At 38.2% G+C, this 27,664-nt stretch overlaps 5 protein-coding genes across 6 annotated transcripts; 4 read left to right on the top strand and 1 right to left on the bottom strand.

Annotated features, from left to right (window-relative positions):
• The first annotated feature begins 1,521 nt into the window (after positions 1-1,521).
• LOC118743155 (nucleolar protein 12) lies at positions 1,522-2,524 on the top strand. The gene has a single exon (XM_036475688.1). It carries the CDS (start codon positions 1,655-1,657, stop codon positions 2,471-2,473), a length of 819 nt encoding a protein of 272 aa, XP_036331581.1. The 5' UTR covers positions 1,522-1,654; the 3' UTR covers positions 2,474-2,524.
• On the bottom strand, positions 2,503-4,418 carry LOC118743154 (tyrosine--tRNA ligase, mitochondrial). 2 transcript variants are annotated; one of them, XM_036475686.1, is made up of 6 exons: positions 4,187-4,418; positions 4,035-4,113; positions 3,712-3,896; positions 3,075-3,646; positions 2,812-3,000; positions 2,503-2,750 (listed from the first exon to the last, which is right to left on the bottom strand). In XM_036475686.1, exons 1-6 carry the CDS (start codon positions 4,312-4,314, stop codon positions 2,587-2,589), a joined length of 1,317 nt encoding a protein of 438 aa, XP_036331579.1. In that variant the 5' UTR covers positions 4,315-4,418; the 3' UTR covers positions 2,503-2,586. The 2 variants fall into 2 exon arrangements, with proteins under 2 accessions (XP_036331579.1, XP_036331578.1); XM_036475685.1 differs by having other exon boundaries at positions 3,966-4,113; positions 4,187-4,417.
• Positions 4,419-6,478: 2,060 nt separating this feature from the next.
• Positions 6,479-13,252, top strand: LOC118743156 (ATP-dependent 6-phosphofructokinase-like). Its single transcript, XM_036475689.1, has 11 exons — positions 6,479-6,833; positions 6,912-7,095; positions 7,166-7,323; positions 7,571-7,725; positions 9,128-9,236; positions 10,967-11,428; positions 11,509-11,672; positions 11,736-12,355; positions 12,590-12,812; positions 13,016-13,104; positions 13,185-13,252. Exons 1-11 carry the CDS (start codon positions 6,567-6,569, stop codon positions 13,244-13,246), a joined length of 2,493 nt encoding a protein of 830 aa, XP_036331582.1. The 5' UTR covers positions 6,479-6,566; the 3' UTR covers positions 13,247-13,252.
• Positions 13,253-15,346: 2,094 nt separating this feature from the next.
• Positions 15,347-17,903, top strand: LOC118743153 (hexokinase type 2-like). The gene is made up of 2 exons (XM_036475684.1): positions 15,347-16,239; positions 17,197-17,903. Exons 1-2 carry the CDS (start codon positions 15,378-15,380, stop codon positions 17,727-17,729), a joined length of 1,395 nt encoding a protein of 464 aa, XP_036331577.1. The 5' UTR covers positions 15,347-15,377; the 3' UTR covers positions 17,730-17,903.
• A 2,131-nt stretch (positions 17,904-20,034) lies between these two features.
• Positions 20,035-22,655, top strand: LOC118743158 (complex I assembly factor ACAD9, mitochondrial-like). Its single transcript, XM_036475690.1, has 5 exons — positions 20,035-20,674; positions 20,749-21,256; positions 21,541-21,679; positions 21,736-21,921; positions 21,988-22,655. The coding sequence occupies exons 1-5, from the start codon at positions 20,035-20,037 to the stop codon at positions 22,510-22,512; spliced, it is 1,998 nt and encodes a 665-aa protein (XP_036331583.1). The 3' UTR covers positions 22,513-22,655.
• The last annotated feature ends 5,009 nt before the right edge of the window (positions 22,656-27,664 follow it).

The raw sequence follows: 27,664 nt of genomic DNA on the forward strand, positions 1-27,664 counted from the left end.
AAAACTATAATGAAAACCGTAAAAAGCAGCTAAACAATAAAAGAAACCAACATACGCAGGTATGTATGTACATACATACATACGTTGATAAGCGTAGCTATATATTAAGTATGAAACAATAAATTTAAAAAAATGTACACATAACACAATAAACAAATTATATTAATAGTAGACTAAAAACAAAACATCAGTACATACACATTTAAATACATACATACATACATACATAGAAACAGATGATTAATTTATTTTAGAAACCAAATGAGTAACCGAGTAAGAACGGTGAAAGTAAAGAGAAAAACAAGCAAACAATACGTTGGCATAAGTAAAAAAATACTTATCTATGCAGTAATAAATAAAATCAAAATAATTGTTAAAAAAATAAATAAAAAAGTGACTTTTGGTAATGAGTGCAAGAGGTAAGTTTTTAAATATTTGAAAGCTCTAGTCAGTTTAAAAGAGAACCACTCTGTTCTACGATATTCATAAAAAACGCCTAAAAGTATGCAACAGTACAGCCACTCACGCAGAACCAACTAGTCGTGCCGCAATTTCGGCTCGAGCAAATATACCAGGCCCGCAGCAGGGCACAGCAAGAAGCAGCCCGCAAATTTATCGGACGAAAACGCGAAAATAAGCGGCATTAGTGATGTGCTGAGTCCACACTCGGTACCGATTTAAAAAGTATCCAATATTTTCGATACTCGATACCGAAATGTTCGTTACAGCTCGGGCAATTCTACCAGGCCCGCAGCAGCGAACAACAACAGGCCGCAAATGCTTGCTTCTTCTTTGTCCGCTGCCCAATTACAATAGAGCTGAACATATAATGCGCGTTCCTTATCTCCCAGAAATAGTCAGAAAAAGTCCGAAGTAGTCAGATTTAGTCCAAAAAGCGTTCCTTAACTCGGAAATTACAGCAAAAATGAGAGAGCAACAGTCAGTGAGAGCGACTCTGATCAGTCCGAAGTAGTCAGATTTAGTCAGAAGAATTTTTTCTGGCAAAATCCTGAAAAGTGTCAAACTCAACTGAATTTAAATTAACGGAAATTAAAGAATACGCAAAAAGTGAGAATAATCTAAAAAGTAAAAGAAATGAATTGAAATTGGAAGGAGGCAAAAAATAATTGATATAGCAAGTGTTTATTGTGCTTGTGCTTGTGTGAATGTGTTTTGTACATACATTTCTGTTCTTATTTGACGTTAGTTTTGTTGTTGCCATTCTTTGGACTAAAAATTTGGTTTTTTGCGTTCCTTTACTTTTCCTGTTACTCTCTTTTAGTGAGCGCATTTTGCTTACGCTCTGGTATTTTGACACTTTTCAGATTTTAGTCCAAAAAGATAAGGAATGAACCTATAATTTTTAAACCCTTCCGATGCAGTAGCATTTTAACAAAACAGGTGCTGGGTAATTTATTTATGGTAAAAATATTCAGTTCAAAATGCTGTATTTAAAAAATCCTTTATAATAAAATAAAAAAATTTAGCCCACAACATTCTGTTGTGAACGCACACAGTGAAAAGAAGCAGCATGCAATGACGTTTGGCCGCATGTGTTTTTGTTTTGGTTCGGCCCAACCAGGGAAATAACGCGTTTTGTATTTTTACCTTTACAAAGTTTTAGAAGCATATTAAAAACTAATCAGACCGACATATGGACGACGATTCATCCGATAGCGACTATCATGTCGAGGAATTTGTCAAGCCGAAACGTGTACGCCACACAGCAAACGGCGATGAAGCGGATTTATTGGGCAACTTCGATGATGTGAAACGCAAGGAGATATTCGATGGCACATATGAAGAGAAAACAGCGGAACCCAATCCCAGCGAAAGTGATGACGAAGATGATGCGGCCACTGATAGCGAACAGGAAGGAGTTGACGAAAATTCACAATCAGAGCACAGCGCAAATGGAGCGGCAATTGACAAAGCCTTGGCTGAAAACGAAGCCCCTAGCAATGATGAACAAGATGACACAGATGAGGTGAAAACCAATTTAACAAAAGAACAGTTGGCAGCGCTTATGCGTGGTACTGCAAAAGCTAATCGTCATGTGCTCTATGTGACCAATTTAAATTTCGAGACGACAGGTACAGACTTGGAGACGCACTTTTCCAGTGCTGGTACGGTGAAAGGTGTACGCATCCCGAAAAAACGTCGTGGTGGTTTTGCTTTTGTAGAAATGGCTGACATCGAAAGCTATCAACGTGGATTTCAATTGCATAATTCCACACTGCAAGGACGCACCATTAAAGTGCAATTTTCAGAGGCAGGCAAAAAGAAATCTGCAAATAAGAAAAACATTTTAAAACAAAAAAATAGAAAATTAGCTGAAATGCGTAATGAACAGAAAACATTTACGAAGAGCGGCAAATTCTACGATAAAAATTTGAAAAAGGAGAAGGCAAAGGACTTGCTTGCACGCAAGCGTTGGCGCAAGCCCACCGCAGCGAAAGGCGCGAGACCTTAGTTGCAAACTTGTAGCTTTTAAATAAAATTACATTTTATTCTAACAACACTTTTGTATATTTTTTCAACAAAACTACCAAATATTCAACAAATACCTTTCGTCAATGGGGATGCCTATTTGAGCCAACGCACAATGTAGAAATTCTTTTTCCCCACACGTAGCAACGATAGTCCGTTTTTGAGTACATGTATTCCAGTAGTAATGATTTCAGCAATGTTTTGTACGCGCTTTTGATTAATGTAGAAGCCACCAGCGGTAATAATGCGCATAGCGTCACCTAAGGGAAATACACTTTTAATTTGAAACTGTGTCCGTAAAATAATGTTTAATGCATTTACTTTCGCTATTAAAACATTTGGCTTTCATTGCCAGTTGCAGCATCGACATGCCCGGTTCCGCCAGAATGTCGACAACTTTCGCGCCTGCAAATGTCTTTTTCACTTCTTCGTAGTTGAGGTCACCCAATGCATCAACACTACCTTTATAGAGCGCGTCAGTGATGCGCTCAGCTTGCTTCAGGCCTTTTTCTGTAACAGATACAAATTATTCCGAGATGTACATTTATAAAATGAGTGACACTAAAATTAGTAAACGCACGCACCTCCATGCACTAATAATGTAACATCTTCTGCCAATATCGTTTGCGCTTTTCGTTTCTCTGGCTCCCTCCCATGTTCACGCATCAACTGCTCAACTTCTGGCAAAGGTATGAACGTAAATAAGTGCAATAATTTCTCGACTTCAGAATCTGGCATGCGCACAAAGAACTGATATAAAGAAAATGCGGAAGACTTCTCCTCATCTAGCCACACTGCATTGCCCGCTGACTTGCCAAATTTATCACCTTCTTCATTGGTGACCAACGGTAGTGTCATACCAAAGACTGGCTCTTTAACTACGCGACTTATCAACTCATGGCCAGACATCAGATTACCCATCTGATCTGAGCCGCCCATTTGAAAGCGGCAATCATATGTACGGCATAAATGCAACCAGTCATAAGATTGAAAAATTTGGTATGTGAATTCTGTAAAGCTCATACCAGACTCGGATTCCAAGCGTGACTGCACCGAGGAACGTGAGAGCATCGAACCCATACGAAAATGGCGCCCCATATTCGCAACAAAGTCGATGAGGTTCATATTCGCATACCAATCGGCATTGTTTACAATGCTATAAGTGTTGGAAATTTTTTTTAAATTGGTTATGGAAATAAATTAAATAATTGAATTACATACCGTAAATCTGGAAGTTTTCGCTTATTTTTGCTATCGTCCCAGAGGCAGTCTTGATGATTTTGAAAAATACGTGCTAATTGGCTTTTTATGGCTTTCAAATTCGTTTCTATTTCCGTTTCACCCATTTGATTACGTTCCGTTTTCCGTCCACTGGGATCACCAATCAAGCCGGTAGCACCGCCAACCTAAAATAAAAGAGAGTTGTAAATGTATCTACTATAAGTTAAACTTTTCCGCTTTTTTAAGCCTCACACCAGTGCAATGGGATTGTGACCGGCACGCTGACAATGTAGCAAACCCATTATCACCAACAAATTGCCTACATGTAAGCTATCGGCTGTTGGATCGAAGCCGGCATAGATAGTTTGAGGTCCGCTTGTGAAGAGCGTCTTCATCTGATCGCTATTGAAAATGCATATATGTAAAGTAAATGTATGAGCTAATTGAATGGAAGTTAACATTTAATTTTAGCTACTTTGCCGTGTCTGGAAAAATGTCTTGAAAGAAACCACGACCTTTAAGTGCGAGTAGGTTTTTATATGCGATATTCCGCTTGATAAACACGCGCTGAAATTGTGTTAACAACGTTTGCCGGCGTATCATTGTACGTTTGCTTTTTGTTTGTTTTAAAAGCTGAGTTTATTATATAAAATTGTACTTAAAATAAAAATATAAATCACAAATCGGCCCAATGCAAAATTGTTAAATAGTGAGGTTAGTGGTCAAACAGCTGATTTTATTGTGGGAACAGTGAATGCCGATTGTTTGAAGTACAGGTATGTTAAAAATTAATGGTATTGGTTACGTGGTGTTTTGAATAGTTATGCGGTATTTTGTATGCAGAGATCTGCTGATAATTCACCGTGCTGTTTTCCAAATACCCCAAACAAGCCACCTGGCAGGAAAACCAATATCAATTACGGGGGATCAAGTGGTTCGGCTGTTTTTTCCAGATTAGGTTTTTGAGATATTTCGTAAAAGCATTATTTTCAAATATATTGAATTTAAATTGATAGAGCTCGATCGAATAAACATCGTTAAATATACACGGAGAGAAACGGTTTCCCATAATATGAACTCTATGATTGCGCTGCTAATTTATTTTCAAAAATGGTAGAAGATTCAATGTCCGTTTGAGATTTTAAAAGGATTATTTATGCATTGTAAATGTTTCGAAAATAAAAGCCAGCCATAAAAAAAAAAAAACGATAAATTCAGCGTTTTTCGCCGGGAGCCCTGATTGCCCCTGAGCACATGTGTTCTGGTCAATAATTAAGATCAAATATAGCTGCTGGTAGCTCCTGGTTATGTACCAGTCTACAAAATACCTTCCAGCAGGTGGTCGAATGAAGAGTTTTGAGCTACGAAGGGAATCGGAACCTTATCCTTTAAAAGCCCAAGGCGAGAAATGTAAACCCGGACATGGCCAGGCAACAATAAGCTACCCGGAATACATCGTTTTAAGTCCCTCCTGCAGCTGTTTGGGGCGACTTCGGTTAGCAGCAGAAAACACACTGGCTGCATTTCTTTATTCATTCTGAACGTTTGGAATAAACTTTTTTGTTTACTTATTCTTTAGAACGCTCCTGGTAATATATTAACGTATATTTCAAACGCATTCTGTTTATTCCGGCTGTGAAATGGGATTATCCGGAATGTAAAAAGAAACGCAGTCACTGATTGAGTCGAAGATGAATGACTCAGAGTACATTCGGAACCGAAAACATTTCTGTCCTTAGACCTTCATTGGTTCAGTAGGAACTCTCATTACTCAGATAGATAGCGTTCCTGAGGTCGACGCCCCTTGGTCTTCCCAATGGCTCCGCCGAGATAACAGTAAGCAGTTCAGAAGTGACTAATGCCAATCCCGTGCCCTTATTCTATGAGCGTTTTCCGCAGTACACCCATTGGGATTGAAATCTTTTCAGGGACTAGAAAAAGCCGACTGGAATATATTGCAAATATTAATTACGAGCGGATGGTATTACTGAATCCATCGTAGTTCGATTTTCGTGAAATCTGCAAGAATATAATCTTTGAATCCCAATTGCTACGAACGCATGCATTTGAAGAATATGTTACTTTCGTAGCTATTCGAATTCAGTGACAACACTTTCGTAGATTTCGCAAAAAAACGGACTGCGACGGATTCAGTGAATGGCCCGATTTTTTCTCTGTACAAATACCTCATAACCTATTTTCCAAAGAAAGTAAAAAATAGGGTTGAATGTTACATTCGGATTTTTCGAATATACGGATACTTTAATATCTGATTAAAAAATCCGAATATCCGGATAACCAAATGAGCGGATATTAACCGGATATACGAATAACAAAACTAATGGATACTAACCGGATATCCTGATTTTGCGTTCACACATATTTTAGAATATCCGGATAACTAAATTAATGGCTGCGTTTCTTTATACACTCCGATTAATCCCATTTCACAGCCGGAATAAACAGAATGCGTTTGAAATATACGTCAACATATCATCAGGAACGTTCTAAAGAATAAATAAACAAAACAGTTTATTCCAAACGTTCAGAATGAATAAACCGGCTGGATATCCGCATGACAAAAAGAGATGGATTTAATTGTATATTCTATTACCCGAATATACGGATAATCCCAGCTGTAGTAATTGGTATACATAAAAAAACGTTACTTTTACAAAATAAATAAATGCCTAACATACATACATAGTTCAAAAAATGATGCTAAAATTTTTAATAAGGAAGGTCAAACGTATACAGTTATGCGAAGCACAAAAAAAAACTATAATTAATTTAATTTTTCGTACTTCCTTAAAAATGTAAACAGAAAAACAAAATTTCTTCAACTTCGTAGAAGCATGGCATCGATTTTAAGATGTCAGAAACTTCACATAATCCAAAAAGAAATTTTAATTCTAACAAAACGAACGTTAAAAACAAAATCACTACAAATAATATCCGAATATCTGGAGGATAGTTCCGCCGTGGTAGGTAAGATGTCAAAAGTTTCCCGAAATCTTTACAAAGGTCAGAGTCTAGCGGTTTTCACTAGTGGTGGCGATGCATGTGGCATGAATGGAGCTGTGCGCGCTTGTGTGCGCATGGCCATATATTTGGGCTGTCAGGTAAGGAGGCAGCAAATAAAACAGTTGTACTACTAGAAAACGCTCCATTTTTTGGTTTGTCCTTTTCGATACTCGCAGCCCTACATGATACGTGAGGGCTATCAAGGCATGGTGGAGGGTGGTGATCAAATTGTTAAAGCAGTCTGGTCATCGGTATCCTCCATTATACATGTGGGCGGTACCGTAATCGGTTCGGCACGCTGCACGGCATTCACAGAACGCGAGGGACGTAAGAAGGCGGCTTTTAATTTGGTGCAAAAAGGTGCACATAAGTCTGTTTTAAAATAACAATATCTAGAAATAAGTATGTATGTATGTCTGTTTTTGTTTAGGGATTAATCGCTTAGTTGTAATTGGTGGTGACGGTTCTCTAACCGGCGCGAATATATTTCGTCAAGAATGGAGTGGGTTGCTGGACGATTTAGTAGTCGAGGGCAAAATCACAATGCAACAAAGAGAACATTTCAAAGATTTACATATTGTGGGAGTGGTAGGTGATAATGCTTGAAACACATTGAAAACGATGGTCTACATGTAGATAGATAATTATTTTTGCGTCAACAGAGCTACAAAACGCAACTATGGTTGTGGTCAGTCTAAATCTATTTGAAAAAATTCATTTCTGCATCGACAAAGCGTTTAGATGATGAAGTTACAAAATACGCAGCTGTGGCCCGTCGTTTTCAAAAGTTGTCATAAAAGTTCTGTTATAACTTCACTTCGCTTTTATATTCAAGGTTGGTTCCATCGATAACGATTTTTGTGGCACCGATCTAACCATTGGCTCGAACACCGCTCTGCATCGCATTACTGACGCTATCGATTCTATAGTGAGTACAGCTTACTCACATCAACGCATTTTTATAATGGAAGTTATGGGACGACGTTGCGGGTTAGTATGAAATTTATACCTGCATACATATATATTTAGATAGGTTCATAGCCCGCAAACCAAAGTTCACAAAATGTTAACAAAATCTTTAAGAATATCGGAAATGTTTTACGAATTCTGCAATGATTTCTTTACGATTTAGATTTTAGTAAAGTCCACCTCCCGACTTTAGCTGTTACCCTTATTTACAAACATCTGTTACTGTATTTAGAAGTATTCTCAGTTAATTTGCTCAGGAAATGTTACAAATAATTTATGTGTGTAGTGTTTGTCAACGTTTTTATCGAGTCAGTTAAAGCTCCTACAAGTATGCAACATGAGATATTAAATTTAGATGAATGAACATGGCTCCTAATGACTGCGACTTAGAAACGGTGCATTGTAACAATCCTCTATTTTGCTACTGGTTTTGATCCACTTATTACTAAAAAACCACGCGAGGTCCTTTGGCTTATTGAGGTGATCCAAAGAATCGAAGTCTGGTTCAAGCACGGGCTTCACATTGGCACATAATGTGCTCTGCTGTTTCCTGTTCTTCGTGGCACTACCTAGACTGATCAGAGCTTTCTGGCGAGAATATCTGCCACTTCATTGCCCACGACACCACTGTATCCTAGTACGTATATGAGGTATACCCGATTTCTGGATGCGACCAGTGTTAAAAGCTGAAGGCAATCCCATACCAGCTTTAAAGTAACTTCGTGCGCTTTAAGAGCAAGGAGCGAGATGTGTTTGTTGGTTTCGCCACTTCCCACTTTACGTACTGCCTCAGACATACATAGTTCAATAGCAAGCACCACGGCCTGAAATACAGAGTTACCTTGCCATATGCTGATGAAAAGGAGCTTTATGGCCTATATGCCGTAGACTCCAGCTCCGACACCGTGGCCAGTCTTGAAGCCATCAATATACCAAATAGGGCTGTCTTTCCGGGGTTTGGGTCGTTCGTTGTCACAGTTGGTTCTCTTGGGGAAAAAGACCTTGAAATTTTGTTAAATCTTTAATGAGGTTAAATCTCGGAAGGCAAAGCTTTATTTAGGTGGGGATTCCACGAGAGCTTGTCATTAAGGATAACTGCCAGATATTTCACTTCTATAGATAAGTGTCTCTTTTCTTCTTGAAGGAACCATTCCTTGTAGTTTGTCCGTTATACTTTTCCTTGAGAAAATGACTGTGTTGATCTTCTTGAGGTTTACGTTTAACCCATTATTACTGCACCCATTTGGTGACTATATTTTCCATTATAGAAGGTTGGAGACAGTGTCTTCAAACCCACCTCTGATTAGGATGATATTTTCGTCTGCGTAGCCCACACCCGAACAACAAGAATTTAGGTCAAAGTATTTCCGATGTTTGTTACATTCGTAATTTGTTGATAATTTTTTTCATTTTCTAATTGCAGCTACTTAGCAATCGTTTCCGGTATAATATCTGAAGCCGACTATGTGTTTTGTCCTGAATCACCACCGCCAGAAGATTGGCCCGATCGTTTGTGTGAAAAATTACAAAAGGTAAGCATCTATAAAAATCGCTTAGGAAGTTACAGCGTCAAGCAATAAGAAGAAGAAGAACCCCGAAAATATACTCCCCACATGATTGATTTAAAGTCTGTGTGAAGGCCAGGTGGGATGTTTTAAACACAGTACAAATTATATATCAGGGGTATACTTAGCTTAAAGCAGGCCTTATTATTTCATAGTCCGGGCTTTAGGATAGCTGCTAGGGCTTCTTACAGGGCAATTCTGGCTAAGACAGTAAGTAGTCTTTCGTAAGACAATTGAAAGACGGATGTTATTCTGGCACAAGTCTTACAAAAAAAGCTCTCTCATTCACCACTCGTGGTGAAAAGCTATTTTGAGATGAACCACTTGTATGTCGTTTAGCTCGCGTCGCTCCAACAGTCACAATGGCGGAGTGAGCAGAGCATAGGCATGTCGTTCGAAAGATCGCGAGTTCGAGCGTCGGGCGGCGGAACTTTTTTTATTTATTTTTTTTCAATTAAATTTTTTTAATTAATTGAGAAGAAAAATATTTCATTTGATTTAATTTAATCATTTAATTATTTAATTTTGCTTTATTTTAATTTTTTATTCAACTTTCTTTTATTTATTGCTTTTGATTGTTTTAAAAAGAGAAATATATGTACATATATGTTTTTAAATTTAAATCAGTTAGCAGATCTTTCAGTTAGTCTTTCGAAAGACAGTACAGAGCTTTTAAAATAGTTGCCACAATAGACAACTGTGGTGAGGTGAAAGACAATAGCCAGCATTGCCCTGTTAAGCTCAATCTAATTTTATCTTCTGCTTTCCGTTAGCTTTCTTGGACAACGCCACCTAGTTTGTCAATTATTTTCAGTACTACTCGTAGGTCACGCTAAACCGTGAGCGATCCATTCATCTTTGCAACAAAAGAGACGCTGATCGATGCCTATATTGAAAAATTAGCGCCAGGCGCCGACTTTGGGAACGATGCTATGTATGCCTACCCAAGGGAAATGCTTTAATCGAGTCTATTGAGATGGGCTAGTTGCTATCCTTCTCGCAGGCTCTGCTTTCTCTAAAGAGGTTTCATGTTGCATTTGTCCGCATTATAATAAATACCCTCCAGACGGGGGGTTCAAAGCTTGTTTTTGTTGTCGAAGAAGTGAAGAGCGATATAGATTTATAGCTGTTCTCATTTGCGTAACTTTTCCCGTCAAGGAGTCCGACAATATTCCTTCTTTTACCTAATCCCACGAGATCTTTCGGTGATCAAAAAATAAGCGAAAGACCAAGATCAGTGGGAATAAAGAGAGATTCATGATACAGCAAGTCCACAGTTATTCCGGGTTTGTTCCATTTGAATATTATCGGAAAATCATATCGTAAACTCAACACACTTTCCGTGAGAATATAATTTCTGCCCGCCTTTGGGCTCTCATTAGTATTCAAGTAGCCAAAGAAATTGTGGTACGCTAAATTCATATCCTGCAGTCGCCTTGGCTCCAAACACCTCGGCGAATAAATGATTTCCTTCGCCTTTTAAGTAGATCTGACCCTCTCAACAAATGTAGCTTGGAAAGGTATACTAAACCACTGACAGGGCAGAATGTAGAAAATCAGAAGTACGACTGTCTACTATATAACCTCATTTCCGATCGGAAAATTCAAAAGTGTACAACAAATATATCGTCGAGGGCTCGACAATTTGGCTCTCATGCTCTGTTCTAGTTAAGTAACATTTTCTTTCCTTTAATCAGGAGCGAAACGCCGGACGACGTCTCAACATCGTTATCGTTGCTGAGGGGGCGAACGCTATAAATGGCGATGCCATTACATCGGAAATTGTACAGAAAGTTATTAAGGAAAAATTAAATTGGGATTGCCGTATTACCGTTTTGGGTCATGTGCAGCGCGGTGGAGCGCCTAGCGCCTTCGATCGTATCGTCGCTTGTCGCATGGGCGCCGAAGCAACTGTTGCTGTATTGGAATCAACAACAAATACAACGCCTGCCGTCATTGTCATCGTTAACAATCGCATTGAGAGAATACCACTGATGGGAGCTGTGGAGCGAACGCAAGGAGTGAATCTTGCCATGAAGGATAAGGATTGGGAGAAAGCCGTTGCGTTGCGTGGTTCATCATTTCAAGAGAATCTGCAAGCGTTAAAGATGCTGTCGCTGATTAGACCGCCGAAAGCAACGGAAAGCCCAAGCCATTGCGTATGTAGCGAGAGCACAGCTTTCTTCCTCTCGGCTGGGTTAAGCTACTTGACTGTTTTTTGTTTTTTATTCTGGAACAGTCTCCCTTCAATGTTGGCGTTATGAATGTCGGTTCGCCAGCATGTGGCATCAACGCGGCCACGCGCAGTTTTGTACGAGCTATTATTTATCATTGCGATTTCGTGTTTGGCATCTCGAAGGGTCTGACGGGCCTAATGGCGGGTGAGGTGAAACAATTGAGTTGGTAAGTGATATACATACATACATCAGCACCGTTAATGCTTCAGTCACCTAGCATACTTCGCAGGAGTGATGTAATCGGTTGGTGTGGGGAAGGTGGCGCCTTTCTTGGCATGAATCGTGTAACACCCGAAGGTAAATTTGCTGAAATCGCTGACCGTTTGCGTGAGTTCAAGATCCATGCCTTGGTCGTTATTGGCGGCTTCGAGGCGTATCGCACTGTTTTTGCTTTGACATTGGAGCGCCCTAATTATCGAGAATTCTGCATTCCTATGGTCGTTATACCCTCGACCATTTCCAATAACATGCCAGGCACAGAGTTCTGTGTCGGCTCAGACACCAGCTTAAATGAAATTATGAAATGTTGTGATTTGATACGCAATTCGGCGCGTGGCTATAAGAAACGCGTCTTTATCATTGAAACAATGGGCGGTTATTGTGGCTATTTAGCAACCATGTCAGCTATGGCGAGTGGCGCTGATTCGGCTTACATCTACGAGGAGAAATTTCGTGTGAGTGACATACAGCGTGACTGTGCCAATATGGTCGCTAAGATGAACGAGGGCATCGAGAGGGGGCTGGTGTTGCGTTCGGAAGGTGCTAATAAAAATTATACAGCAAGTTTTATGGAAAGACTTTATGAGGAGGAATCTAATGGATTGTTTACCTGTCGTACCAATATACTAGGTATACGAACTGCAAATGAGCAATGAATTGTAGGGATTTCTTCGGAAATTTTGCTAGGGATATTCTCGAAGTCTTGCAAAGCCCTTGCACGGTGCACATTTTGCAAAGCTGTCCCATAGGAAAACCGGTTTTTAAAATGCAATCAGTGCAATCCGTGCACCATGCAAGGGCTTCGCAAGTCTTCGGGAATACCCCTACTGTAATTTTATACCCATCTTCCTTTCGCTTGCTTAGGCCACATGCAACAGGGCGGCTATCCCACTCCATTTGATCGTTGTTTGGCAACGAAAATGGGCATCGTTTGCGCTCAATATATTCGAGAACAAATGAAAGCAAGTGTGCAGCCGGATGGATCGATAATGACTACATCCAAGCAATCAGCATGCATGCTCGGCGTAATGGGTGCGGAATATAAATTTTCACCAGTAGAAGACCTGGCTAACGAAACTGAATTTCAGTAAGTGTAATATCTTTGGTTTCGGTTGGAAAGAATGTTGCTTTTCTGCTAACGTTGAAACGTTCATAAGGCTGCATTCACACGAGCAAATTTTGGGATGGGGTATTTTAAAACCCATTTGTGTCTCATGACATGACCTTAAATTTTGTGCATTTCAAATTAATTAAAAATTCATAATCTATTGATTTTTTTTTAATTTCTAGACATCGCATACCGAGGTTGCAGTGGTGGATGCAAATGCGTCCATTACTAAAAATTCTTTCAATACACAATTCAGCTTATGAATCTGATAGTGAGTACCGTCTTTTACAATATTTTATTAACTTGTGTTACTTTGGTTATGGTACGTTTTACTAAATAATTGCGAAATAGATTTTTCAATTGCAGCCACTCCAATTCAGGAACCGGTTGATATAAACTGCACCGTTAATTGAAACGTTCTACTCTTTGATAAATGTTATTTGTAAAGGAATTAATGTACAAAAAAATTTAACGAATCGTAATACAAATGTATTTTATATTAAATAAATATGTATCTATGTATGTATGTAGACATTTATTTTAAAAGAAAATATATAAATCATAGACTTGAAAAGTCGCAGCACATTACGGTGGTTTCAACGTGTTAGTTCTGAACTAATGTTTAACTTGAGCTAACAACTCCCAGAAAGAGAAACACAACAGAAATCACCTGGAAAAAAGGTCTGAACTAGAACGATGAATCCGCCGTTAGCATCACAATGTCGAATTTCCACTAGGCAAAAATTACAAACAAATTATGCCATTTCAAAAATTTCATGCGGAAACATATTGAGTAACTATTACGCCGAATTTCCACTAGGCATTGAAATTACTAAAAAATTGGAGGCATTTCAAAAATGCCATATGGAAATGAGTTTAATGACTTTGTTATAAGTAATGCCAAGAATATTTTTTAATGCCCAAATTTATAATTAAAATGTCTTCCATTTAATGCTTGGTGGAAATCCAGCATTATTCTCAAAGCAATGACACTAATATTTGTGGATGCCCAAACTTATCATTGAAATTTAATGCCGAATGAAAATACGGCATAGGTAATAGGCGGCATACACGGTGCGTCTACTCGTGAGTCGGTTTGGATGTATTTGTGAAAATAATTATGAGTTAGTTACACCAACATGACTCGTGGAATGACTCTGAATGATTCAACTGTGTGTAGTCGAAGGCGAGTCAACACGTACCTAAATGACTGCCGAGTCAGACGCACCGTGTATGAAAGATTTCAACAAAAATCACCTAGTCCTCACTCCGAGCAATAAACAATTTTATAACAAATGTGGAGGCCTAAATCTTATTCACAAAATCAGAGTTTTATTTGACCAGAAATTTAAGCTATTAGATTAGCTTTTATTGAAGACTTAGCCATTATATATGTATATTTAAAATGTCACTGACTTATAAATCTGCCCTGGTGCATTAGGAGGTTCATATCCTTCTTTAACGTCCCTGTTTACTACATCTAAGGGTGTAATCAGAGCCAAGCAGATATCAAGGATGGTTGAAAAATTGTTTGACTTTCTTATCGACCGTAACGGATTACTACAATATTAAGATTCTTTGGGTTCCGGCTCACAGCGAATTCGTTGAAAACTGCATGGCCGTTGAGCATCCAAGATCGGATCGCTTGGAAATCTGGGTGCTCCTCTGACCTAGTGTGTTCTATGTATTTCTGGACAGATCGGCACTTTGTCAGCTCGGCGAGCGCTGGGTGAAGCCTATAGAATGCAAGGTGGCTAAATCATTCCAGACACGTGTAGATCGGAGGCGGTACGGCGATCTCTTGAGACTAAGCAAGTTACTTCTCTGGCTTTTCCTGGGAGTCCGAACTACTTATTGCCTGATAGATAAGTATGTGATGAGGCTAAATGTTATCGACTATCCTTGCATGGGGGATGATGAGGTGGAATCAGATCAACACCTGCTGGTCTGATGCTCTGCCTTTGCAAGTCGCACTTTTTCCACACTCCCGATGAACTTTCGGGAATGGATGTAAATCGTTTGAGGAGCTTCGTTGTGAGCACGCACGCTTTTCATATAAGAAGCCTTAGGTGTTCCTTCCCCCCCTCAGCTTCTACCCATTCATTTTCTCCGCTCCTATGTCTGCTTCTACTCCCCTGTTAGGGCCATCACAATGGATAACTTAATTTATGTCTAAGTGTGTCTACGGAGACGGCCCTCTAACCTAACCCAACGTAAGGAAGCAGCGTTTGGTGATCGAAAGAAGTTCTAAACTTTTTCCTCCACACCCTCTCTACTTGTCTAATCTTTTTGAGTCTTTTCCAAATAACCAAGCAACTTTTAATCATAAACAACTTCAAAATTCTTCACATTTTGCAAAATTATATACTCATCTTTATATAAAAAAAAAATTGGCAACAAAATTTCGCATGTTGACCACAATTTAGGCTCTCTTTTTTTCTATTAAACGTTACAAAATTCGGGGTTTATTTGATCGTGAATCCAACATTTAAATAATAAAAGTTCTTCTAAAAAACGTGGCTTGGAGTCAAAACAGTAACAACAATGAGTGAATCCAGCGAAATAGCACGTTTGCGTGAATTCCTTACTGAGCTTATACCCAGCGAAGATCAATTTCAACGTTTATATCAAAACTTTTGCACACAGATACGCAAAGGTCTGGGCGCTAAGACAAACAAGGATGCGAGCACAAAATGCTACCTAACATACGTACAGGATTTCCCCAATGGCAATGAAACGGGTAATTATCTAGCCCTCGATTTGGGTGGCTCCAATTTTCGCGTCCTGCTCGTCACACTGAAGGGAGATCACGAAGCGGACCAAGTCTCAAAGATTTATCAATTGACCGAAAGGGAATTACTTGGAACTGGTCCACATCTTTTTGATTACATTGCCAAATGTTTGCATGAATTCGTTTGTGAGCTCAAATTGGAAAACGAAAATCTGCCATTGGGTTTCACATTTTCATTTCCTTGCGTACAGACCGGCTTGAGCAAGGCAACATTGGTGCGTTGGACAAAGGGATTCAATTGCTCCGATACAGTGGGAAAGGATGTGGGCGCAATGTTGAAGGCGGCTATTTCAAGGCGAGTCGGGCTAAAAATTGATATGGTCGCCATATTGAATGACACTACTGGTACACAAATGTCTTGCGCCCATCGCAATCCTGGTTGTAATATAGGTTTGATTGTTGGAACTGGTTGTAATGCCTGCTATACGGAAAAGGTGGAAAATTGTGAGCGTTTAGATGCGAAATACAAGGATAAACCGAAAATCATTATAAATGTTGAGTGGGGCGCATTCGGCGAGAAAGGAGGCCTTGATCATTTGTATACCGAGTACGATAGGGTTGTCGATAAAAATTCGCTGAATCCTGGCGCACAGATTTACGAAAAAATGGTAGCAGGTGAGTAAGGTGCAGGAAGGCTTGGGACATACATACATATGTAAACATTAGGAATGTGTGTTGTATCCGGATTTTTTAAACATCCGCATAATCGAATTTCTGCTTAAAAAATCCGCATGACCGCTAACAAAATGAACAGATATTAACCGGATATCCGGATTATATGTTGCTACGTACGTTTACGCTACGTCGTTGAGTAATAGCGCCTTTTTTTGCGAACTTTTAGAACCTTCACGACGGTTCTGTTGTTTGGCAGGGATTAATGACCTTACGATGCCAGGTTAATCAAATGTGGTACTATGTAGTAAAAGTACGGCTTTTGTGTGTACAAAGGTCTTGTTCTGCTCTTTTGTAATCGATTGTTTGGTTAGATGTTGAAGTTGCCCAAACTGCTGCTGGCTCATGCGTAACAGCGCCTTAACAATTAAATTTTTGATAACGGTAAAAATAAGGATGGTGGTAAGGGAAGATTATCGGTAAATATAAAAGTAACTGTAAAGATAACTAAGTCGATAAAAATATCACAATGAAGATGGCAGACACAAAATGTTAAAATAGGGACCTATTTTAAGGCGGTTCAAGAAATCATAGAGAGAAACTGAAGTGCGCTGTTGTAGAGCACGTTTTTTAATATGTGTAACTCCCCGATGTTTTTGCAAAACCGCCCATCGACCAGTTGCAAAACCGCCTAAATCGCCATGGTAGCAAAAAGGAGATTTGGTAACCCTTGCACTCCAGGCATTGATATTATGCATAAAAATCGTAAAATCGTTATTAAAACAACAGATTTGTAAAATAACAGCTAGAGAAAATATCGCCTAACAATACAATGCCTTCAAAGAAAACCAATTTTTTCGCTCTCTCTTGTTGAATGCCGTAAGATAGGCGGTTTTGAAATTGGTCGATGGGCGGTTTTGCAAATCAGACTCTTATTTCTTTCGTTTATAATATTTTCAGGCATGTACCTGGGCGAATTGGTACGTTTGATTATGATGCGCGCCGTTAAAGAGAACTTGGTTTTCTCTCAGTGTAAACTTCGCAAACATATCACCGATATCTTGACGAAAAGGCCACATTGCATCGAATCCAAGGTTCTATCTGAAGTTGCCAACGACAAAGGTGATGATTGGCCAGTCGTAAAGAATGTTTTTAAACAAGTCTTCAATTTGAAAGATCCAGATCCTAAAGATTGTATGAAATTCAAATATATTTGCGATGTTGTTGTGAAACGTTGTGGAAACATGCTGGGCGTAACGCTGGGCGCTTTAGTAAACAAAGTGGGCGAAAGCTTCTCCATCATAGGCGTAGATGGTTCTGTTTATCGCTGTCATCCGAACCTGGATGGCTATATGCGTGAAACGTTAGACAAATTCGTTGAAAAGGACTATAGATATGATATTATGCTTTCCGAAGATGGTTCGGGACGTGGTGCGGCATTAGTGGGTGCTGTTGTGTACAGAGATTATATGGATAAAACGAGACTAAAATGAATTACAGCAGGAAATTTCAATGATATCTTAAAAAAGTCGGTTTTTTACATTTCAAGGGGATTCGATTCAAATTACAAGCGTTTGAAGGATATAGCAGTTGGATAAAGAATCAAATAACTATCAAAATTTAAAGGCTAGCTTAAAGCTGCAAAAAATACATTACAATGTGACTAAATAATTACAAAATAAATAATTTCAATGAAAATCCATTGGTTTGTTTGTTATTTAGAAAAAGAGATATAATAATTGCAACAATTCCAGCGGCTTAAAAAAGCCTTTTAATTCTGCGCTCGATTGTTGGTTTTAACTGCCTTGGTTTGAAGATCGTAATAAAAACGTGTGCAATCGAGCTACCTAATAATTATCGCAAAATTGCAACCTTGTTGCTCTCCTGATGCTTTGTTGCTGATGCTCAACTGAAAATGATTTTGTGTTACTTTTGTCTGTTCTCGGAACGGGTGTTTTCTCCAAGCCCCTGACTTTCAAACGGGCCTGGATTTTTCTGAAACAAAAGTTAGTAAGATAAAAACGCTTTTTCATAAAAAGTAAAATCCGAAAATATTTATTCAACAAAAGCTAAATAGTCCGGGGAAATAAACTGCGATTTGAACAAAAAAATAAGAAAAATGTAGTTGCTGCCAAGGTATATTAAAAAGGTGTGATTCATTCCTCAGGTAGGCCCTCGTTTAAGGCACTGTTAAGCCAAAAAATATAAACAAGCGATTCAAAATTCATAATTTTTTTTTTTAATTTGACTTTATAGGACGGACGGCAATGTCATATTCAATCACACTTTGTTGAATACATTTTGGTTGCTGCTACCTTCACCAATAGCAGTTGTTACAGCAGCGTTCCCAAATTTCATATGGCTAGCACCGATTACTTTAATCTTCACAAGCATATCGTCGCTCGAATAAAGAAACAGTGTAAATGCCACATACACTATTATTCGATAATTGCACCATTGGATAGACAATCCTTTAATCTATTAGAAAAATCTTTAGTTTTCTTAAATATCTCTTTGGCTCACTAATTTATTCCCGAAAAACGAAAAGGTATTTGTATGGTTTGTAATGGTTTATAAAAACTTCCAATTCGTTTTTCTCAAAACTATACTTCATGTTACACTGTTTCATTATTCCAGCGACGATATGAACTCGAACGCACAACACCAGTCGATACTTTATCGCTTATCGCTTTCGACTGCACATCGCTTTGAAGTGGAATTTGAATTTTTCGAGGGGATCGGGAAATGCATTTACAATTTTTTTTTTAGATTGGCGCTTACACGTACATATCTTAGTGTTTGGCCGAGATTCTCCTCCAATTTGTGGTGTGTGCCTTGATGTTGGAGGACCCCACAATTTAACGCCGATTTCGAACGGCGATTGCGTTTTTATGAGAAGCTGTTTTTCATGGCAGAAATCTTTTAATAAAAAATGATAATGAAGCAGAAAAATTCATTTTAGCGGAATTCCATTGAAAACGGGGGATTTTTTTCGGGAATAAAGGGGAGTTAGCCTTAAGAGAGTTGGCATCCGAAATGAAATGCATTACCGAAATCGGTTAGGGACAGTAATGCCAGGCCATTGAAGTGAGATCTCGTCAGTTGGCTCTCCAAAAACGTTATTTGCATATTCTAGCATATGATTGCTATACGTAAAACATAAAAAGATTAACTTTTTTACGAATTTTTTAAATTCACATTACTTTTAACAAAATATTTTTAATTGCAATAAAATCACATGTTTATCCTATTATTTTTTCAACTGGAACTTAACGACGTGCATTAATAACTGTTCATACTTACAAGCTTTGCTAAAGAACTCACCAGTACCCAACGTCTCAACGCCAAAATTACGCATTTGACCGACAAAAACCACACAAATAGTGATGAGACAAAGGATAAACTACTTATCGATAACTACTATTAGAGCTGCCACATGATATAATTTCCATACGACAATTATGTATTAGCAGATGTGGTAAACTCTCAAGAGGTGTTTACACTGAAATTTTTAGTTGTCTGTGTAACTACCTTCAAAGTTGAGAACCAGCGAAATTTGCGCATAAAAAAATCATCATTGGGTCACAAAAATCGTAAAATCGTCATAGGAGTAAATGGCCTCAAAATGACGACAAAATCGTCAAACGGGCAAGGCAACACTGGTTAGGGGCCAAAATTAAATTCCTTTCCTACAACAGTTTTACGACCTCTGCAGTAGTCATAAATCAGCTGATTGTCATTAGCGTATGTACTGTCATTTGCTCTACAGCCGGATATTTCTTCAAGATTGTGCTCAAAATGTTACGTCTCCGCCCCACACTGCATCGAATTGTGCAACAAAATTATGGTAAAAACTTGGAACATTTGAATGGAAAAAATTTACGTGCCACCAGCACTAGCTCTGGGCGTGACAGTCAATCCTCAGCAAAGATCAGCGGTGATAATTCGGCTGTAGATACAGATGCCGTCGACCAAAACCGAAGCACTGGCGCAGGTATTAAGGTTGCACCAGCTGCAGGCAAATTACGCTCACGTTTGCCACTGGTGAAGAATTTTTTTGTTGGTGTGGTGGACAAGGAAATGCTTGGCTATCCGGAGGTTATTCAACGTGAAGAAATGACTCGTATTGAGAATGATAAGTTGCCGCTTAAGAACTTCTTCACAGATGAAGTAAACAATGTTATAATTGACCGCACCCGCCAAATACCCGCTGAAGTGGTAGAGAGTGTGCGGCAGTTGGGATTGTATGGTATTAATGTGCCAGCGGATTTTGAAGGCAAAGGATTGGGTTGGACAGCCAGCTTAATGACTACGGAACCCGAGTCCAATTGTGCCAATGTTGCACTTGGTTTGCTATCGCATCGAGTTATAATCGATGCATTAAAAGAGCTTGGCAGCAATGAACAGCAGCAGCGTTTCTTACCAAAATTGGTGAACGGTAAGAGCTTAAACGCTTAATTGATAGCAAAAATTATTGTTACCGAATTTCTCATATCTAAACATTAATTTCAGGTTCACACGTTGGCGTTGAAGCAATATTTGAATACGATGTATCGGAAACCGACCTGTTTAACACACGCGCCGAACATCATCCCGAATCTAACGAGTGGTGTTTGTCAGGCCAAAAAGCGTATGCAGTAACCGGACCTTTCGCTACCACTGATGCAACACCACTCTTTCTAGTCATCGCGCAAACTCGTCGCCTGAGCGTCAAAGGTGACGCAGGGCGCGGTACAACTATTTTCTTGGTAGACGGTAGTACTCCAGGTGTTAAATTGGGCGAACAACATTTGACGATCGGTTTCAGAGGTTTGCAAACACGCCGGGTAGAGTTTGATCAAGTAATCCTGACGCCTAGTAGTGTGCTAGGCGCGGCGAATGAGGGAAACCTAGTTGCGGAAGTAATACTCCGAAGCAGCCGATTGCGGAATGCGCACTTGGGACTGTGTATGGCCAAGCAGTTAGTCAATGATTTAACTACGTACTGCATCGAAAACACGCAATGCAATGTGTCACTCAAGTAAGTAAAAACTAATTAAATATACGGTTAGCCTCCAAGTAATTAATCGACTTCAATCGTCGTAATATTTTTTATGAATGTTAGCGCTAACTTTGGCCCACCTGAAACGATTTTGGATAATTTGTATTTTTCTTATCGGAAAGGTGGTACTTCCCACACTAAATTGTTTAAGATCCGATCACTGGATCATGAAGAAGTTAACGGTATTCCCTAATTTTTATATGAGAATTGAAGTCGGTTGTTTTTATAGCTTAAAAATTACTTGTTTAACTTATATTTTTAAGGGATATGGAAATGTTGCAAATGCATTTGTCGAAAGCTTCATGTGTCACATATGCCATTGAAAGCATGATATATATGACTGCTGGCATATTGGACGAATTTGCGTCACCCGATGTAGCGCTGGAAACGGCAATTACGAAAGTGGGTTACTTTAAATAAAATAATTTAGGGTATTATTAAAAACCGTGCATTCGTAGTATTTCAGCCTGACGCAACTGTTTAAAATTGCCTCCAAAAGCATGGATATTATTGGACCTAAATCACTACTTTCCGGCCAGGAAACCGAAGTGTTATTCCGCGATGCTGCGCAGCTCTACACGCAAGGTGAATCAATGGATACTTTGCGCTTATTTATCGCGCTCATCGGCTTACAACACGCGGGTGTAAGTTTAATATTTACAAATGCTCTAAATCCTAGTAGTTGTTAAATTTACATCCACTTTTCACAGACACTTCTCTCCGACACAGTGCGCATGCAACGCAACCCATTGTTACATCCCGGCCACATATTTAGGAAATTCTTACAAAACTCCAATATAGATAATCCAAAGACTAAAATGCGGTTAAACGAAAGTGTGCATCCAACGTTAGAGCCCGCTGCACAATGTATTGAGCACTCAGTGGCTCGTCTTCAGATGTGTGTTGAACTGCTGCTCACGCGCTATGGCTCCGAGGTAGTGGAGAAGCACCACGATATGCAACGTGTGGCGGATATTGCGTCTACAATTTATGCAATGTTTGCAAGTATAGCGCGCGCTTCACGCTCCTACTGCATTGGTTTGCAATTGGCGGACTATGAATTGGTACTTGCTTCGGCAGTGTGCTCGCACGGGCAAGATAAGGTGCGCACTCTTTGCACCGAAATATTCAATGGACAATACGTAAATAACGATAGCAATTTGCAACGTTTAGCTAAGCAAGTGATTCGGAGTAAAGGATACTTCCCAGTACATCCGCTTACTTATAATTACTAGAAAGTTCTAAGTACCCGGTCATTATAGAATTATATGTATATGGCTTGTTCTATAGATTGTTAACAGATTACTTAGTTGTATAATAATTTTTGGCTGATGATTTTGATCATAAAAGTAAATAAAATGTTCAAAAACGAATTGAAGTATGAAAATATGTCGGGAATAATTTTATTCACATCAGAAGGATTAACGAAAATATTTTCCCTGCAAAAAGTTGTGCAATTATTCTCTTAATAGATTATGCTCAAGCAATGAACCTTATTGGGCGATAAATATTTGTTAGGTTTTTTCGTACCCATTTGGGTAGAAAAGGGACATTTTTTTGTCGGATTTAACTAGGACATACATATGTATATATAATAGAATCTTATGATCCTACGACTTATCCCGGGCACAAACCGCACTTTTCGCATTTCTCACAGGTTTTATTGGCGAAATATTTAAAATGATTTTTTGGTAGTTAAACTGAGGGTACCAGCGTTCACCACCACAAGAACAAATGTCTCGCAAATAGTAGTTTTTACACAACAAATATATAATACTATCTTTAGCGATAGATACCAATAAGCAAAGAATTTTGGAGACATTTGAACGAGGGTCAATTATGGATATCAACGCAACCTCAGTAGAGAAATTCTACAGCAGTACACTACCCCTCCCCTGCAATAACAACACAATTCAAATTCAAAAAAGTTAGGGGTTTTTCAATTTTGAATTGTGTCGTTATTGCCGCGGATCGTTTTTTTTTTACGAGGTCGACTTTTCGCCTGATTCGGCGATATGTAAATTCACATTTTTAAAGCCGTTTTTCTCGAGGTTTTTTTTAGCTACGTATGTATGTGTGACCAGATGATCACAAAAAGCGAAGATAAATTATTTTTTAAATTTTTAAAAAAGGTTGCAAACGCTAAAAAAATTGAAGTTAAAAAGAAGTGCTTAAAAACTCGATAAGCTCTGCAAAACCGACTTTCTATAAATAACTTTTTAAATCATCAATCAAGCCAAAACAGCTACATAACTTCAATAGATGCAAAAAGTTCAGTGTAGCATAAGAAAAATTCAAAAAAATTTGTATTTTCTACATCACAGTACGCCAGCAAATTAAATTGAAAAAATACGGTTTAAAGCAAATTTCTAAGTTTAACTTTTCAAAAAGCTAAGAAAGTATTTAAAAAATAGTAATTTGCACTGTTGTTGTAACATTTCAACGGTAAATAGTAGTTTTAAAGCTTTTTAGTAAGCTGAGGTACTTATTTTTATAGTTTCGGTTCGAATTTTAATATGAATATTTTAATTCAAAAAAGGCCAAGAAGTCAAACCCAAATTTTTGAGGCTATGGCATAAAATTAAATGCTAGAAATCCAATTTTTATGTGTCTATGTAGATTAGAGTGCATCACTCCTCAAACAGATTAAATTCGGTACTTTTTTCTAGAGGTATTATACAATTTATTTTATTTTAAGAATTCCGCCAAAATATTTCAGAAAAATTTTCAGACTTACATGAGCTGGACCCTATTGAAAATACTTCCTATTTATCTTATAAATAAAATTTTCTCTTAAACAGAATTTTTTTTTTTCAAAAACCACTATAGACTCACGTACATAAATCTTAACATTTTTCTGAAAAATCTTGGTGGAAGTCTTAAAATATAATTAATTGTATGATTTCACACTAATGTACTTGCATACATACACGTTATCTTCTTTTGGGCAATTCTTTCAAAAATAAAAGGCACTATTAGAACAGTTTTTTAAAGTCTCAGAAAATTACTTACTGGCTGAAAACAACCAATTCGGTCTTTGTTGTTATTGCATATGTACATACATATATTGGCGGAATCCGTTTCACTGATTCCTTTTATAAAAGTAGATGCAGACATTTGCACTAAAAATAATTGTATTATTTTCTTACGAAATTTATAGCAAATCTCTACTCTCGACTTTTTGCTTTTCATTAAAAGATTGTGCTTCCTCCCTTCCGGCACAAAAACTGCAAAAATGCTTAAAATGCCAACGCAACATGTTTGGGAAACAAAAAGAACAAAATCGCTGCAACATGTTTGCGCAGCTTGTTCTCAAATAAAATCAATTTACAGAGAATTTATATGAGAGAGAAGTTGCAATATTTCTTTTAAGTTTTCTCATACGAATCGGTGGCTGAGTTGAGCAGGTGGGAGAATTTCGCGTGTGCCATTAAAATAAATTCTTTTAAAGAATTTAAACAAAAGAGTGAGCACAAACAAATTAAAAAGTGTCTGTCAACTAATGTGTGTGTGTTGCGCTTATTAAATTTTGCTAACTTATGATGGGGATAGTCTTGCAAAAGCGAGTTTATTAATATAGGCTTTGTGAGTGTTAAACATTTTTGCAAAACAAACAAAACCATATACACACACATATGTACATACCTACCTAATTTCTACTATAACTGAATGTCTTCAAATGGTTAACCAGCAAGAGTAAGGTAAGCTAATACATGCGTTTTCATAAAAACAATTATTTAATTGTATGTTAATTACAAAAAAAAAACCTCGGAAATAAGACGTTAACATTCCCTGCTACGACTGCGTTTATCTGTAAAGCTTACAGCGCTGCAGCGCAGCTAACGCGTGCAGCTAACTGTTGTGTGTTTTTGCGCTGCTTACGCTGACAGCACTGTTAAGTTTTAACATACATAAATGATTGCTGCTGCAATAACAATTCGTTAACGAATAAACCAAACAATGAGAATAAACAGAAAACAAAAACCACGGCAACGAACAAATAAAAAAAAAAAACAATAAAGATAAAACAACACCGGTGTTGGCAATTTTTGTGTATCCATAAACGGCTATGACTACGCCGCCGCTAGCTTCAGCCGAGAAAAATGCGAACGGCAAAAGTGTTGCCACATAACGCAGTGGACCTACATACATACTATTGTGAAAAAACTAAATTACGAATACTTCTTTGAGTGACTGTACATATCTCACACCACACTCAACTAAATACAATTTTAAAGAAAAGTAGGGGCTACAATAAAATACATAATTGGTTTAGTAGGTATTTATTTATCCTGAAGATAAGGAAAGATTAAAGGTTAATAAACTATGTACATATATTCAACGTGGTATTCTAGGTTAAGGTTATTAGCCTCCTCGGTCCTCGCGTGTAGCCCGCTGGACACTTTTTAAATGGACATATAATAAAAAATTTTAAATTTATTTCAATTCGATCCAACTTTATAGCCAGCTGGACATCTTAAGTTTACAATTGAATTGTTTTTTTTTACGTTTGTGGCAATACTGTCGTAATACGATCCAAGAAGTGAACAGTTATTTGAAAAAACGTGTGGTCCTTGTGAATGTAATTTCAAATTAATATTTTCGCTATATTTCTTCAAATCAAGTTTAATATTTTATTAAATTCAATCGAAAAATACTTGTTCTTTACGGTAAATAAAAAATCTTTTAAATAAGTTTATTAAAATTCGGATATGAATACTGTTTCTTAAATGTTCAGTGGGCTGGACATTTGGTAGCTATCATGTCGAAAAAACATTTTACGGAAGAAGAGGTGATGGAGATGCTCATTGACAGTGATTTTGAAGGTTTGCCCGACGATGAAGACTTGGAACTCGTTCCTAATTGTTCGAATGTGGCTTCTTCAAGTGATTCCGATTCTGACTACAATGCAGAATCTGATAATGAAGAAGAAAATGTTGCTGAACAAGAGTTGGTTGATGCAAATGAAAGCCCCTCAAATCTTCAAAATAAAAAACCGCTTTAATGGCTAGCCAAAGAATTTGTCGTGGGTAATACTCCCGCTGCCGACGAGGCATGGAACGCAGAAGATAGATTTGAGTGGACACCTTTCCAATATTTCTCGGAGTATTTTGACGACGATTTTTGGCGCGAAATTTCACAACAAAGTAATACGTACGCTCTAGAAAACGGCCAAAATTTGTATTCAAACTATAATGAGTACAAGAAACTATCTGGGGCCCACATACTTGCTGGTTGCATGAAACTTCCGCGCGTAAGGATGTACTACCGACCTGCTATTAATGTTCCAGCCATTACACAGATACCAAGGGATCGATTTTTTAAATTAAGAAATTATATGCATTTTGTCGACAACTTAAGAGCTACACCACAACAAAAAGAAAACAACAAATTGTGGAAAGTTGAACCAATAATAAAAGCCGTTTTGAAAAAATGTCAATTGCTACCAAAGCCAGCAAAACTGAGCATCGATGAACAAATGGTTCCATTCTCTGGTACCACGCAATTGAAACAATATGTTAAGGGGAAACCCTGTCCTGTTGGTTTGAAAAATTTTGCAACCACGATTTAGGTATCGGAGGAACAGATGTGCAAAGACTTGCAGAAAATATTAGTAAAGGCAGCGAAATATTTATTGACCGATAGTTTACTTCGATAAAACTACTAGAGTTTTTGCTGGAAAATGGAATATATGCTACGGGCACGATTCAACAAAACCGAATCCCCAAAGAACTGCGAACAAAACTTTCAACCGACCATGATCTTCTAAAAAGAGGCAGAGGTACCTTCAATGAATTTGTGAGAGAAGATGAGAAACTAGCGATTGTAAAATGGATGGACAGTCGTTCGGTTCTAATGGCGGCCACGTCGACTGGAGCACGACCACTTATATCTGTTCGTCGATGGGATAAGAAAGCCAAAAATTACATAAATGTCAATTGTCCCCGTATTCGTAGCAAGTTACAACAAGTCAATGGAAGGCGTAGATCTTGCGGACAGGTTGATATCCTATTACCCTATTAACATCAGAACAAAGAAGTGGCCCACACGAGGTTTTTGGCATATGGTTGATCTCGCACTGTGTAATTCCTGGGTTCTTTATAAAAAAGACAAATTTTCCTGTGGTGCAAGGAGGTGCGAGTTGATGGACCTATTAGATTTTAAGATGTACGTAGGAGAATGTTTGTCCGCATGTGCTGGAAAAAGAAGGCTAAGTGACATCGAAATCGAAGACGATGTCTCAACAAAAAGAGTTAGGTCCATACAGGCCCTACCCCCAAAAGATGTGAGAAGGACTGAAAATAGACACTTACCCATCTGTGGTGTCCAGGATAAAAATAAATTTATGAGATGCCGTAAAGAAGGATGTAACCAAAAAACCAGATT

The sequence above is a fragment of the Rhagoletis pomonella genome, unplaced genomic scaffold (genome assembly GCF_013731165.1).
Source record: "Rhagoletis pomonella isolate Grant_MI unplaced genomic scaffold, Rhpom_1.0 Rhpom_scaffold_00007, whole genome shotgun sequence".
In the NCBI taxonomy this organism is placed as follows: Eukaryota; Metazoa; Arthropoda; class Insecta; order Diptera; family Tephritidae; genus Rhagoletis; species Rhagoletis pomonella.